The sequence below is a fragment of the Dermacentor albipictus genome, chromosome 1 (genome assembly GCF_038994185.2).
Source record: "Dermacentor albipictus isolate Rhodes 1998 colony chromosome 1, USDA_Dalb.pri_finalv2, whole genome shotgun sequence".
In the NCBI taxonomy this organism is placed as follows: domain Eukaryota; kingdom Metazoa; phylum Arthropoda; class Arachnida; order Ixodida; family Ixodidae; genus Dermacentor; species Dermacentor albipictus.
Window position 1 is genome coordinate 120,468,751 of NC_091821.1, and position 16,040 is coordinate 120,484,790.

Sequence of the window (16,040 nt, forward strand, 5' to 3'; positions counted from 1 at the left end):
CTCGCAGCCTTCGTATCGGCATTTCATCTGGACAGCTGGTAGTCAATTGACCTTCATTCATGCCGCAAGATTGTTCAGTTAACGTTCCAGGATACGTTAACATTAGCAAGGGACATAAAGGCATTGGATCTTCAAAGTGAAACAAAAAACAGCGGTAAAAATGGATTGATAACACATAATAGCCCGACCAAGATGTTCCTTTTTGTTGCTGGATTCTAAATATATCCGATAAAATTTATAATTTCTAGCCATGTGTAGTGTAGTTGTCAGCCTAAAGAAGAGACACAGGAACAAAATATCTTCTCGGTTTCACGTATAAAAAATTCGCAAGCACTTGATGTTCGTTCACTGGTTTAGTAAATGTTACGTAGTGTTGCAGTGACCTGCGTTCTTGTTCTGAATATTTTGAAGGAGATTTGCCAGACTTGCCTGTCTAGATCGTTCCATAAAACATTTCGAAATATTTGCCTGATTGGTGCTCGACGGGAAGTGGGAGTCCACGTCTCAGCAGAAGCTGGCATCTTCAATGGCGAGGTGCGCTCACAAAAATATTTTAACTTTTTTTCTCGCTCTATCTCCCGGACAGAAGAAATATCAAAGGTTTCACTGAATGGGGTAAATACTTAACCAAATACGTTTTCGCTGCGACATTTGAGTAGAGACAAGGCAGTGGCGTGTGCTAAGCATTGCTTTAAATTTGTTAGAATAGAACCTGCGCCACAGTATATATTATCGTGGCTTTTGTGAGCCACGCAGCTTTCTTAGTAACACAGCCGCGTTGTAATGGCATGTTACAAGTTCAGACTACATTTTCTTATGTGACAGCGTTGCCACGTTTCAGGATATTTTTTTGCGAAAGGAATCCAATGACGACTGCTGCTAACGTGAGTGTGTAGGCCGGAACCGATGCAATTGTGGGGCTACTAGCAAGATGGCGGCGTATTACCAAGGAGGTAATACGCTGTGAGGGCTGGTGTTATTGGTTTGTGGGGACTTCAACGCACATAACGTCATCTGGGGCAGTGAATATAATGATTCCCGTGGAAGCATTATAGAGTCTGCCGCAGAAAAAAAGTAATCTGATGGTGTTAAATGACAGCTCTCCAACGTTCTTGCGGGGGTTTCGTTACTCAAGCTGTATAGATGTTACGCTCTGCTCCCAAGACCTTCTTGATGGTGTTGAATGGTCAACGAACATAGAAACGCATGGTAGTGATCATTTTCCGATCCTGGTCAAACATTGCCTCATACGGAGTGAAGGGACCCGCCGCTACTCAAAGTATACTAATTGGCAAAGTTTTCGGCACCATTTAAGTAATTCATTAGATGAAAATCCGAACTTTCAAAGTTTTGCAAATACATTGTGTGAGTCCTACAAGAACTGTACAAAGCAAGTCATTGTTCCAAATGAATACGCTGCAGCCGACGGCGAATATGAATGCCTAAGAGCAATTAGAAGGCGCGCGGAACGGGCTTACCGCCACAGTGGAAAGCTGGATGACTACAAAATGGCACAGAGAGTTCAGTCAACTTCGCGCAGACGCTTACAAAAATTAGGTACAAGAAAATGGCGAGAATACTGCGCGTCGTTGTCTCCGTTTACTCCAGTTCCCAGAATATGGTCCGTAGTCCGATCTTATAGTGGTCCAGTTACCCAGAGCCATCCCTTTCGAGCCCTTGCCGTAGCTCGAAGCACTCCGGAAACATCTGTTGCTGACGAATTTTGTCAACTTATATCCAGACCAGGAATTCCGATTACTTGCCTAGAATTTGCAAGTTCGACAGCACTAGCAGAACAGAAGCTTCATGCGTGCTTTATGTCACAACATCCACAACTTTATTGTGAGTTTAGATTAAATGAATTGAAAAGTGCTCTTTCGTCATGCCGTACAAAGACAACCGCAGGCCCAGATGGTGTTACGTATGTGATGTTGAAGAACCTAGGTCCAGTAGGAAGAATGACTCTATTGGAGATATCTAATGATATCTGGATAAGAGAGACTCTACCGGAATCATGGAAATTAGCTCGGGTAATTCCAGTGCTAAAACCAGGAAAGACTCCACTTTGTCTTGACTCCTACCAACCCGTCAGTCTCACAAGCTGTTTTTCCAAACTAATGGAGAAGATGATAGACAGTCGACTGCAATGGTGGTGTGAACACACACATGTGTTTTCCGACCACATGACCGGTTTTCGACAAAATCGTTGTACAATGGATGCAGTATTAGATATTGCCACATACGTCGAACAGGAACGAAGCTGCGGAAATGTGACAGTAGCAGTATTCTTAGACATTCAAAGAGCATTCGACACTGTAAGTCACATACACGTCCTTGCTCGTATGTTAGAGCTTGGCCTACACGGTCGAACGCTGCGATGGGTGTCCTACTTCTTGAAAGATAGAAAAATATTTATGGAAACAATAGAAGGAGAAAGTAATTATCACAGCATCACGCAGGGCGTTCCGCAGGGCAGTGTTCTCAGTCCGTTCTTATTCAATTGTGTCATGGCAGCCTTGCCACAAAAGCTCCCGTCTGGTCTACGGTATTCTCTGTACGCAGATGACATCTGCATATGGGCCTCGGGTGCTAATATACAAGACTTTCAAACAACGCTGCAAGAGGGCCTTGATAGTATCGACACCTTTTTAAAAGAAAGAGGCATGAGTCTTTCATACGCAAAGACAGCCGTACTTCCTTTCACTAGACGACAGTTGATTAATTTCCAACTTAGGCTTAACGGGCAAGCTTTGATGTTTGTGAAAGAGCATAAATTTCTTGGAGTTATTCTTGATCGCCAACTTACATGGGCTTCACACATCCGCGCAATTGAAAAACAGACCAATGCAGTAATAAACGTACTTCGGCGACTCGCAGGCACCACGTGGGGGGGATCTGTCTACAAGTTCATAACGCACTCATAAAACAAAAAATTGCTTACTCGGCACCTATTCTCCATGGTTTGTCGCAGACTTCTGAGGAACGTCTTCAACGTTTACTAGCAAGGGGGCTGCGAGTGTGTCTTGGGGTTCCGCAGGCTACCTCGAGTTCTTTAGTAATTGCTGAAGCTCGTCACCCCCCATTTCCAGTCATACGAATGGTCGAAACATGCCGGCATATTTATCGCATCTTAACCCAACACGAGAAGCATCCATTAAACCTCGCGCTCACCGAAAGAAACAAAAGCAAAATCCACGATGTTGTTCGAGAACATAAAGCATTATTACCAAGATTTGAATTATGCAAAGTGGATGTTAGTTACCCTCCCTGGATGTTAACATACCCTAAAATAGAGTTATCGGTTCACGGGATTATATCTAAGAGACACATGTTCATAGTAGCCGCACAGCAACTGGCACTCTACCAAATTTACTCAATATATCCCCAGTACATTCACGTTTATACAGATGGTTCGTGTCATAAAAATTCCTCGACTTCAGCATTCGTCATTCCACATTTAGCGCTAGAGCAAGCATTTAAATTATCCCGGGAGACATCTTCCACCATGGCAGAACTATTTGCAATCCTGTGTGCTTTGCGTTTCATAACTTTAGAAAAACATTCGCAAAAATGGGTTATCTTTAGCGATTCGCAAGCCGCTCTCACATTACTACAGAGCAATAAGAAAAATTCCTTGAACACTTCGCTATTGTATGAGACGCTCAAAGAACTTACAAAAGCAAGCGCAATGAACCACGTAATTGCATTTCAGTGGATTGCTGGGCACTGCAATATTCCTGGTAATACTGTAGCGGACGCAACTGCGAATCGAGCGCACAATAACGCAGAGACAACCAATCTTCCTCTATTGCGTAGTGAAGTCCGTCTGCTCCTGAGACAGATTTCTTGTCTCAGCAAAACTACCTGGTTTGACCAGCAAACTAAAAACTCGGAGTTATACTCAATAGACCCATGTATAAACTTATACTGCATTTACGAGACACTTCTTGTACAGAATAAAACGTGTCTCTAGTCCGCAGTGTTCTTGTGGCCATCCAGGCGAAGATGTGCATCATCTTCTTCTCGAGTGCTCAAAATACGATACACAAAGAACGGTACTGCAAGCTAATTTGTTTATATTAGACAGAAGACCATTCACTCCAAAAAAGATACTTGGCCCATGGCCAACTGCGGGCCTTCAAAAAAGAGCGCTTCTTGCTCTGAAAACGTTTTTAGAGCACACCAACATTTTGGGAAAATATTAAGTATTGGATAATCCGAATACGCTAAATGAGTTACATAAACGTTGTTCATGGTGCATAGTTGGTTTAAGTGGTGATCGCAACTTTTACTCAATACGTATAATTCTGTCCTGTACTTGGAGTGTATTACAAGTGTTGTTGTGTGTTTTGGCTGTTCAAAACATCGGACTTCATATATGCGTACATAGACTGAACTCATGCACAGAACTTTGCGACTCATGTACTGTTGGACTGTATATTTTTTATTGATCCGGTGTTCTAATGAGTGTTATATTTAGTGTCGCTATTCTCCCTTTTTTTGTAAATTTGTTTCGTCAGCCAAGTGACAAGGAGTAGCCGGTGCCACCACATAAAGGCGCCAACCTCTCCTAACATTCACTTCAATAAAAAAAAAGGCCAATGTATTTCTTGGAGCATTTTAAAGACGGATATACCTCGAAAATGTTGCAAGTCCCAGTACATGACTTCACTAGAGCTCGGCTTCAAATATGTACAACAAAGCGAATAATTAAAAAAGTTACTTAGTGAATCTTTGTTATCTAGACACATACGGTTTCTTATGCAACCTTCGCCTCTTACAGAAATCATTCTAAAGAGGCAGAACAATGCTATCTTTTATTTTAAATGGTTCGAAGTCAATAAAACAGCTGGTATATGATAGAGTATGGCACAAATTGTGAAATATAGGCGTATTACGTGTAATGGTGCCAGCGCAGGATGTGTGACGAACATGAGTAGTGTCTAATCAAAGCTCAAAAGTGAACTCGCACCAAACTCCATAAAAATGGGCTAACATGCAAAAGTCTTCAAGGCGATAAAACATATACATAAGTGCGACAAAGCACACAAAATGTCACTGAACAGAGAAAGTCATCATGATGTTACAGTGCAATAAAAATTACGTCGCATAATCAACACAGAACTATATGTCCACAAAAAAAGCTAATAAAGTGACAATCTACAAAAATGTCTATAAGCATGTTTCTTCGGTATAGCAACCTAAGCACCAGAAATGCAGCACTTCTCCATTGTATGGCATATTAGAAAGCTGGGCGCAGTGGCCGGAGAAGCACCGCTGACAAGACAAAAAGCCATAGCGTAATTTCTAAATATGGAACAAACCCTTGACACAGAATGCACCCCAAACCTCAGGAGGATAGTGTTTTGCTTTCAGCTCAAATTTTTGGATACCGCGCTCTTCTGTAGCCAACCTCATGATTCTGTAGCCGTTAATAAAAACAAAAAACAATTCGCTTTGCTTTCGTCTATTATTATTCAACATGTTGCACACATTCATGGGCTGCCACGTACGATGTCTATCTCGATTTCGTACGTATATGTAAATTATAAAGATGAGAATTAAATCTAACAATCTATAAATTGGATCATTCGAGTAGGCCACTGTTTTTGAGGCATGCGGTACTGCCTTTTTATATTTTGGCTCTGGTAGTAATGGCTATGGGCGTAAATTGAGTCATCAGATTTCATAAAACTTCTCAAGTAAGCATATTTCCTTGTTCTTCTCGTAAGAATATAAACACGGTAGACCACGATTTTAACCTACCTCCTCTTCAGAATGTGTATGTTGGACTTCAGTTTGTCGCTACTTGAGCCAGAGTTTGGAACCGTATACATTCGAATGTGAAAATATCTGGGAATATTAATTATTTAATATAACATTAATTTACCTTATATTGCATAACCTAATATTCCACATTATTGCTTGTTTGCAAGCCACTGCCTCTCAGGAGGCACCTTTTTTCGCGTGCAGTGGACTATTGTACTTATTCTTTCTTAGTGTATACTGCTGTGGAAGATAGCTTTTGATATTTATCTCCTTGTCGCTCTTGTATCCCCAATGAGCTTCCCGGCCTCTGAGCAATAATTATCATTTACGCTCACTAGCTTAAACACTGGCGGCTGGACCAAAAGGTGCATATCTCCAAATGATCCTTTCAAGGCAAGTTCAAGTAAATTTGATTGAACTTGACTAATAAACACTATTGTGACTGCGATAGCACCATTTGTGATGCAGAAACACACACGCACACTAAAGAAAACCGATGTAACCATACTCAAGCACGTAAATTCTTAAATGAGCGAAGCGTCTTCACAAGGAAAATAATCTAACCTGAGGTAGCTATGAAGCCACCTTTCGAAGGTGAGGTCAGGTCTTTCAAAGCTAATAAAAGCCGACTGCGACATCTTCCGCAATCCGCTTGCCGTGGCGCTAGAGGAAGTCGACACTAATGGGCCGCTGTAGAGTTGATAAACACCTCCCATGTTTGCCGTCATGGAAACGCGTTCGTTGACAGCTTCCATTTATTTTATGTACAAGGACCACCGATAAGAGCAGTTAAGATAAACTAGTTCACAATGCTTTCTGACACGCATAACTGTTCGGAACTACCTCGGTGGTGCGGTGACACATTTATTTTTAAATGCGAAAGCATTATATGTCAAATGAGGCAGAAAATCCGGCGTGATCAAGCAATGGTTGGAAAAGTGTGGCCGATGGCGCAATGAGTAAAAACGCGTTCAAACTTGCTCGGACTGTCGTCAGATTTCTCGGGAAAGTGCCTCTAAACAAAGTAAATTATTGGCTTTGAAAAGAAAACTTGGTTCAGTTGAGTCCGGATGGCAATCGAGCCCGGGCCTCCGGAGCGCGAGACGAGCACGCTTTCCCGACGCCATGGCGGCTCCACTGTTTTCGTTGGCTAAAGGCGCGCCTAGTGCTTGCGTCATTGCGCACGTTACGTCGCAGACATCTGGCTTCGACGTTAGAGTCAGGTGACTTAAGGTGGAGTAAAGTGAAATAAGGTGAAGTGAAGGGAATCAAAGTGCATCGAGGCTGAGTAAAGTTGCTTAAAATGAATTAAAGTGGATTACAGAAGAATAAGGTGAATCAAGATTGAAGCAAGTTACAGTAAGGTGGATTAAGCTGGACTAGGGTGGATTAAAGGGGACTGAGGTAGATTAAGGTTGGTACAAGGTAAAGCACGGTGGATTAAGGTGCATTAAGGTGGCTTACGACAGAGTTGTGAAGGACACGTGACCACGTATGATGTCACGTATCTCGGACGTAACGAATAAGTTAGAGAAGTCAAAAATGCTTTTGCATTCGAATCACATAAGGATACTTAAGCTACCACACGCTGACGTCAACGGCGTGAAACCCGGATGTTGGCCACCCTGTTACGAGACGATCGAACCATGCTGATTCCATGCGAAGACCGAAGAAGTTGGGCGCCTCACAATTCCCATGTTGCCAATTCTTACCAATGTACCCAATGGCACAAGCCCCATCGGAAATTGTTTATGGCACAGGCTGTTCGATTGCCGGCTTCCTGTGCCGCTTATCTTTTTGACGTTTATTCGTTTGTTCCACAGTTTACGTTGCCCGCCGTGCCGCAATTGTCAATGTGGCGACGTGTCATGCGTGGCCACACTTTTTTCTAGAAACGTGCGCCCACTTTTTTTCTAGAATATTTCTAGAAAAAAATTTTTTCTACAAGATTTCTTGCGTGGTATTCTGTTGATGAGCAAGGAAACCAACTTCGTAGAAACCATTTCTTGGACACTCTTTATTTTCTGCTGCGAGGCTTTAACGCACCGTTTCTTTTTTTCATTTTTATAGTGCAACAGTATACGTGGAAAGAGAAATTCTTTTAACATTAACAGGACTGATAGATACTGAACGTGGTGGTTTACTCTTCCGTGACGATAGTTGCAGTGATTCAGAGTGAGCTCTGTGAAATGAAGAGGAACGTCTTTTTTGGCCTGAAATGAACAACCAAATATAAATCAGTCATTGTGCCACACCGTTCACTAATCAATTCTAGGTGCAAAAATTCACCGGCGATTACTGTACTTCCTAATGCGAAATTTGAGCGCATCTCTATACGTGTTTTCATTTATTAATTCATCCGGAGTCCCCCACTATGACATGCCTCATGGTCATATCATGGCTTCAGCGCGTAAAACCCCAGAAGTTTAACTATTTATATTACGAATTCTAGTTCCTAATTATTAATTATGCGTGCGCACAATACATATCTGCGTTTAAAGAATTGTGGGTTTCGTATCTATTTTCTTATTTTTAATTTAATAATAGTAAACCTTTCAATTAAATTGCGCGAAGCATCATGCTAGTGCAAGAACAACAACTCTCTATTATCTGTGGATCCACATCCTTTATCATTTATTGAGTAAAACTATCGAGATTCTGGATGCTGTACTCTTAAGCCTTGCCTTACAGTTTAGTTCTTCCTTAATCGCCAAAGTCAGAATTCCTAAATATGTCATAACCTCTTAAATGACAAGGTCCTGTCTCGATTTCGGATGCCATGCTTCTGCGGTGTTACTTCTCCGAGCTTGCACCCCATGACTCATGTATAGTTCTACTCCGCCCTTCAGTGCTGTTTTTCTTCCCATTTTAAGTGAAGACACCGGTGGGCGCACATTTCTCGTCCTATATGGAAACAGAAGCCTCATAAGTGTAGCCGCGTAAAAGTGTAAAATTGGGACTAGCAGTCCCAATTTTACTTCGTATTGATGATGACACAATGTATCAAAAACAATGAACAATATGACATAATTGGCAAGGCTACTAGCTTTCGCGGCTGAACACAGCGGAGCCTTGAATTTTTAACAGGTTGTCCTGCAGCTGCCAATCTTCAAGTAAAAACCTCGAGCATTCCCTTGGCTTCGCCTAGAAGCGTAAACTTTTGCGACACTTAAAATCCCGCATAATGGTGAGAACGCGCTTGAATTGCCGTCTCCCTTGTGGACCTACTAACATAATTTCCCTGTGCCATTCGATCATGCAGCATTCATCAAATGGAGTCAACGTGAACCGATAATGTTTTGTTATTTATGATATACACTCAGGGCACAAGAAATTGCGATAAGTTTTCTGATTTTTCTTAGGCTTTACAAGCCAAAACCACGATATGATTAAGAAGGACGCTGTATTCAATGGCTCCGGATTAATTTCGACCACCTGGGGTCCTTTAACGTGCACCCTATGCACTGTACACTGGTGTTTTGGCATTTCGCTCGCATGAAAATCCAGCCGCCGTGGCTCGGATTTGATTCCGCACCCTGGCTTATGATGCTACCAGTGCTCCAGCGAACCGAACCCCCTTCCATCGTGGTTTTGGAATGCTTCACAATCTCGCGCAATTAAATTGAGTTAAATTCTGGGGTGTACGCGCACAAATCACGATCCCATAAGGCACGCTGTAGTTCCACGACCTGGGGTTGTTTAGCCTGCACCTAAATATATATACAGGAGCGCTTTATTTTTTTGCATTTCGCCTTTATTGAAAGGTAGGAGCTGCGGCCTGGGCCTACCTCATGACCTGGAAGTCGGCACCCATAGCCACTATGTTACCGCGGCGGATAGCGTGAAACCTATTTAGTGAATATGTTGCTCACAGGGCGAAGTTGTGGTGTGTTCTACCATCCACCGTGGCCTCCATAGCCTCCATAGCCACCATAGCCTCCATAGCCTCCATAGCCTCCGAGAGATCCAACACCTCCCAAGCCTCCGAGGCCTAGACCGTAGACGGGCACGTAGACGAGGCCGCCATTGCCATATCCACCGTTCGAACTTGTACCGCTCAGACCCGAATGTGCCACCAACGCGCCTCCAGAGCTGACTTTGTTCACATGGTGAACCGTCTTGACAAGGAACGAAGGCCCCAGCACAGTTTTTCCGTGGCCATGGCCGCCGCCATTGAGGAGCACAACGCTGCCGCCCACACCGGTGCCCACGCCACCGCCATAGCCACCTTCAGCCACAGCGCCGGCCAGAGCGATGGCGATGAGCGAGCACAGCACGATGGCCACTGCCTGTCAAAGGGAATGGCAGACATTCGTTCTCGCAAGCTGCTTCAGGAAACGCACAGTGGCATTCCGAAACCGTAAAACGCGTGACTGCCTTTCTCATCGAGTACATGCAGCTGGCCAACAGAACATTCGAGCAGAACTAGCACAAACGTTTGCGCCAGTACTGAACACACGTGGCTTGAAGAATAATATTACACATTGTAAAATGTTGCATGGTTGGTTCTGAGACCTATGCCATGAGGAGCATCTCAGAGCTCTTTGGTGTGCCAGACTTTGTAAGTGATAATATGTACAGCTTATTTCGCTGTTTCACACCACCGTTGCATAATTAGGCAAAAAAATAATTTCTATTGCAAGCGAAGTCATTTCTACTGGCCCATTTAGGTATTACTACAGACAAAATCTCTAAGTTCCAGTCAGCACAAGAGATCAGTATTCTACCTTGTATTTCCCACTTTTTGAACATTTGTGCGCGCAGAAACAAGTGGAGTGCGCAACCGCCACCGACAACCTCACGGCATGGCTCAGCTTATCTCATTCGCACCATACAATGAAAGTCGGCAAGCCGACTATCATCTACTTTCAAAGAACATTTGTGCCCCTCTGAAGGTATATATACAATAAGAAGTGCCAAGGCTGCTCTCAGGACTATAATAACCACATATAAACCAACGCTAATAATCAACATACACATCTCTAGGCTGGCCGCGGGAAAATAGATGTCAACATTTAAAGAAGTCATCACGCAGGGTTCACGCTGAAGTGGCGGCAGCTCCTATGTTGCTGTCTGCTACTTATTCAGATCAAATAAGAAAAAAATAATCTGCAAGACATAATTTTCAGTTTTATAGAGCCATTAAATAAATAAATTCTGGAGCGCTAAGCAAGATTCGCAATCTTTAGCATATTGACCAGTTGAATCCCTTTTCGTAAAGACGAACGAAATGTTATAAAGCCACTTTTGTGTCTGGTTTCGTCATCTGGTGAAAACATTCGGCTTATCGCTTGACGTCGCCTTGCTTTTTCCAAGGTCAAGGCACAAGCAAGGCCACTTACTGAGCTTGAAGTCATTGCCCTTTGCTTATCCACGTAGCTGTTCGATAATCCGGAACTTCATTACAGCTCTTCAGTTCATCGTATAAAAAATAATTAAGTTGTTTTGTTTTGTAGCTATTGTCACTAATGAATAGAGCAAAACAAGATAGCACCTCCTTTGAGTACGATCACTTGGTACCTTTTCATGTATCTTGAAACAACTTCAACCAACTGGGAAACACGCTGTTCGTTGAAAATGCAGTAATTACCAATCTTTTGATTTCGAGCTCAAATATCGAAGATGCAACCATCTCTCCTTCCTGTCCTTAGCCCGCAAACAAAAAGACCAAAAAATCTTGACTAAGTGAACACTCTTCTTATGCATAGCGTAACCCCATTCCACTTGCAACTAAACCATAGAGCGTAACAATTTGAACAGCTAACTTTTTGATTGAGACATAGTACCACCTTCACGCTGGCACTCTCGTGAGGCCACGAAAAGTTTAGGAACTTAAGTCATAGAAAGTGGTTACGATGCATTAATGCTTTTCCGTAGACTTGGGCATTGTGCCAACCAATTGCAGGCGCTTGAAATCTGTGGCATATGCGCAAGATTTTCGTGCACTGCTGTCTTCGAAGCCACGTGTTGCTAGCGTCGACATTTACTGACGCTGGCAGCACGCGTTCTCTCAGTGATTCCTTAAAACGCATACATCCACTTTGTAACGCAACCAGCTTCTCGCAACGGTTTCCTCATTATGCTAGTACTCATACCGAAGGAATATAACAGCTACACAACTGTCAAAGCTATAAATATTTGACTATTTACTTACAAGAGTCTTCATGATGTTGCTTGGTCTGCTGGATAAGCACAAACTGCTACAACTGCTCCTCTGCAAACGCACAAGCTCCTTATATACTCTCCAAAAAATGTGTGCCGACGTCGACGACAAAGGGGGTGTTAAGCCACATCGATATTTGTGCGCTTTCTTCGTGCTTTAGATAGCGCCTCCAAACAAAGGCAACATGAGGAAGATTATTAAGTCCCGACTCGAGCGGCATTCGGATTTGAGACTGTTATGGTGTGGCGAACCTCCTGCGGTGCCCCGGCTTCGGACTTCCAGGTGTCTACGTGGATGGCATTGACTTCATAAAACGACGCGCTTCGAGGAGCCCTCTGCGAAACGCCCTGCCGAGTATAGCACAAGAAAGGTCACTTGTAGCTGCACTTCGCATTGCGAGCTTTAGATTCATCCGCGTCTCACTTTTCCTCCTGGGAACCGACCACGGAATTATTTCAAGCATCAAAGTGAACTCTTCTTCGTTACTGCACACAGTTGTTTTAGTTGTCCCTAACAAGCTTTCAGGCATTTTTTTTTCAGAAACACAAGTGTCTCGTACAATAACAATAATACCTTATTAAGCGACGTGCATGAAGCAAGAACATTTGGAATAACAATGAATGTAGGAGGGGAGGGGGAAGAAGGAAGGTGCGACTTCATATTGCCGCAGCTTTTTGTTGAAGGACTAAGAAATGTTCCTCACAACCTGGAGTCAGTTCTGGTTAACAGGTACTGAACATGTACAGACCCGAAAGGCAAGTACCTAAACTCATGAGAATTATGGCTCGCATTCACAAAAACATTCACAAGCCGATCGTGACCGTCGGCCATATTACAAACGAAGACGGCTGGCCAATAGCAAACAGCACTTACAAACAAAAAGCTCTGTAAAGTCAGCCCTCTGTTATTTTTTTTTCGCATCGAAAAAAACGTGTAAATGTCATCAACAATTTAATTAAAGCCCGAACTTCATTCATAGCTTGAATATAGCTTAAATGCGTTAAAATATTCTTGACGAAATATTTTAGTGCGAGAAGCTCCTAGGTAAGCTATTGTAGGACATATTTGCTTCTATTATAGTTAGCGCACACAAACATCGTGCATTTAAGAAGAGTGCCCTCGCAGCCGCCGGCCCACAACAGTATCAAGACCCGTATTCGCACAAAGTTCTTACCCTATAGCAATGCTATTAAAAAGAAAACCATGCAATAGTGACAGCAAAGATATTATTAGCGAAGGCCACTGACCAATCAGAAGTTCTAGCGAACAAAAACCTCAGTGAATTCGGCCCCCGATTTGGTTATACGCCGTCCAAAAGGGCTGCGCATTGCTTCGTTTGTTTATTCCGTCTCGCTAAGAGTTATGCAGCAAATTATGGAATAATTGGGACACGCTCCAATTCGAGTTACGCTACCTAAGCTCGCTTTACAAGAAAAGAAGAAATAAACTTTGTTCCGTACTTAAAGAAGTTATTACATCTAATTTACACCAGCACAGCTGCAATGTATGCAAACAGCCGCACCGCGTTTTACATAACATATAGGTCGCGGAAAAACAGCGCTTACGGCACGTGATAACGAACTTGAGTACTCAGGAAATCACCTTGTTTATTTTTCTTCTTCTCCTCTCTCATTTTCCGCTCAACTCCTTCAATCTGTTGGCAGCGAAATGCTAGAAGATGTATCGGTATGCCTCTTGCAAACAGCGTTAAGATTTTTCGCGAAGTCGGTGATGAAGTAGCGGGAAAATAAAGAGTCGACGCAGCGTGCTTGTCCTGACTGGCTGATTCAATTTATTTATTTAATGCGATATTGAAAATCTTCGCAACAAATGTGTCATCGCCTTCTCCGCAAACCTAGATTGCCAGTATCAATTGATCATATGAGGGAAAGAGAACACTTGCAGCTATTATAACAGTTCGCTATACTACACGCAGGGCCGTCATTTGAAGTAGTATCTGTAAAGCAACAAAAAGAAAGTAATATAACATTTTCTGCATAGTTTAGCTGGGATAGGGCTCGAAGGAGACAGTCTTCTAGAATACACTAGACAGTCACCTTAAACTACAATGAAAGATAAAGAAAATGAAGGTACGCGCAATTTTACGACACTACAGAAAAAGAAAATATGAAGCAATGTCAAAGGCGAATACTCAGAAAAAACGCAAAAGCTGACCTATAATGAAGAAAAAAACGACAGTTACCTGGAACGCGCAAAAATGAAGGGAACTTGAATATAAATAACTTATCAAGACAAGTAAGAAGGATTAAAGAGACACTTAAGCTTGTGGTATATATTTGCTTCTGCATAATAATCCTGAAATTCTTGAGGAAGGCTGCCCAATATTTGTGCTTGGACCCAAAAATCTGATAAAGAATAATAAAAAATAAGATCACGCCTACTGCTGTAGCCTATGCCTGCGTGGTAGGCAAGGCGGCTAAGCCAGGGTGGCAATGATGTTCCATGCATGGTTGCTCTTTCTGTTCTCAAACGAACTAATGGCCCCTTGTTTTACACACCTGAAGCTAATTTGTACTCGCAACCACTGACCTCGTTGATAATTTAATTTATGCACTTCTCCGGCCAGGCGCATACTTAATCATCAACCTTTTCATGTCCACTGCATGAGGAAGGCCTCTCCCTGCGATCTCCAATTACCCCTGTCCGGCGCCAACCGATCCCAACTAGGGCCTGCAAATTTCCTACTATCATCACACCATCTAGTTTTCTGCCGCCCTCGACTGCGCTTCCCTTCTCTTGCTACCCATCCTGTAACCCTAATGACCCAATGGTTATAGAACCTGCGCATTACATGACCTGCCCAGCTCAATTTATTTCTCTTAATGTCTATTAGAATATCGGCTATGTCCGTCTGCTCTCTGATTCAAACCGCTCTCTTCCTGTCTATTAATGTTACGCCTAACATTAATCGTTCCATCGCTCTTTGTGCTGTCCTTAACATGTTTTTGAGCTTTTTTGTCAGTGTCCAAGTTTCTGCCCCACATGTTAGCACCGGTAGAATGCATTGATTGTACACCTTTCTTTTGAATGACAATGGCAAGCTTCAAGTCAGGATCTGACAATGTCTGCCGTATGCGCTCAAACCCATTTTTATTCTGCTGTAAATTTCCTTCTCATGATCAGGGCCCCCTGTGAGTAATTGACCTAGGGAAATGTACCCGTTCAGAGACTCTAGAGGCTGACGGGCAATTCTGAACTGTTGTTCCTTTGCCAGGCTATTGAACATTATCTTCGTCTTCAGAATATTAATCTTAAACACCACTCTTACACTTTCTGTGTTAAGGTCCTCAATCATTTGTTGCAATTCATCCTCAGTGTTGCTGAACAGGACAATTGCGTCTCCAGAGCGAAGATTGCCGAGATATTCCCCGTTGATTCTCGCTCTTAAGCTTTCCCAGTTTAATAGCCTGAATACTTCTTCCAAGCAAGCAGTTAAGAGCATTGGAGCGATTGTGTCTCCTTGCCTTAGCCCTTTCTCGAGAGGTAACTGTCTACTTTCGTTCTGGAGAACCGAGGTGTAGCTGTGGAATTTTTGTAGCTATTTCCCAAAATATTGACGTATACCTCCTGTACTTCTTGATTACCTAATGCCTCTGTGACTGCTGGTATCTCCACTGAATCCAATGCCTTTTCGTCATCTATGAAAGCCATATAAGGGCTGATTGTACTCGGCGGATTTATCGGTTACCTGATTGATGACATAGATGCGATCCATTGTGGAGTATCCCTCCCTGAAGCGAGCCTGTTCCCTTGGTTGACTGATGTCCAGTGTTGGGCATATTGCATTTGAAGTGATCTGGTTGAATATTTTATAAAATACTTTAAAGAAGCTAATGGGCCTATAATTTTTCAATTCTTTGACGTCTCCCTCCTTGTGGATAAATATAACGTTGGCATTTTTCCAGTTCCCTGGTTCACTTGAAGTCGTGAGGCATTGCGTAGAAAGGGTGGCAAGCTGCAAATTACGTGTTAGAGTTCGTTAGAACATGTTGGCAGTGAAATGATCTGAACAAACGTTGCGAGGCTAGTATGCTACTTGACTGAAACACGCAACAAAAGCTGCAGTGGGCTCTCCCATTGTAGCCGT

At 42.9% G+C, this 16,040-nt stretch overlaps 1 protein-coding gene across 1 annotated transcript; it reads right to left on the bottom strand.

Moving 5' to 3' along the window:
* Positions 1-9,662: 9,662 nt before the first annotated feature.
* On the bottom strand, positions 9,663-15,668 carry LOC135904865 (uncharacterized). The gene is made up of 2 exons (XM_065435848.1): positions 15,642-15,668; positions 9,663-10,058 (listed from the first exon to the last, which is right to left on the bottom strand). The coding sequence occupies exons 1-2, from the start codon at positions 15,666-15,668 to the stop codon at positions 9,663-9,665; spliced, it is 423 nt and encodes a 140-aa protein (XP_065291920.1).
* Positions 15,669-16,040: the final 372 nt, after the last annotated feature.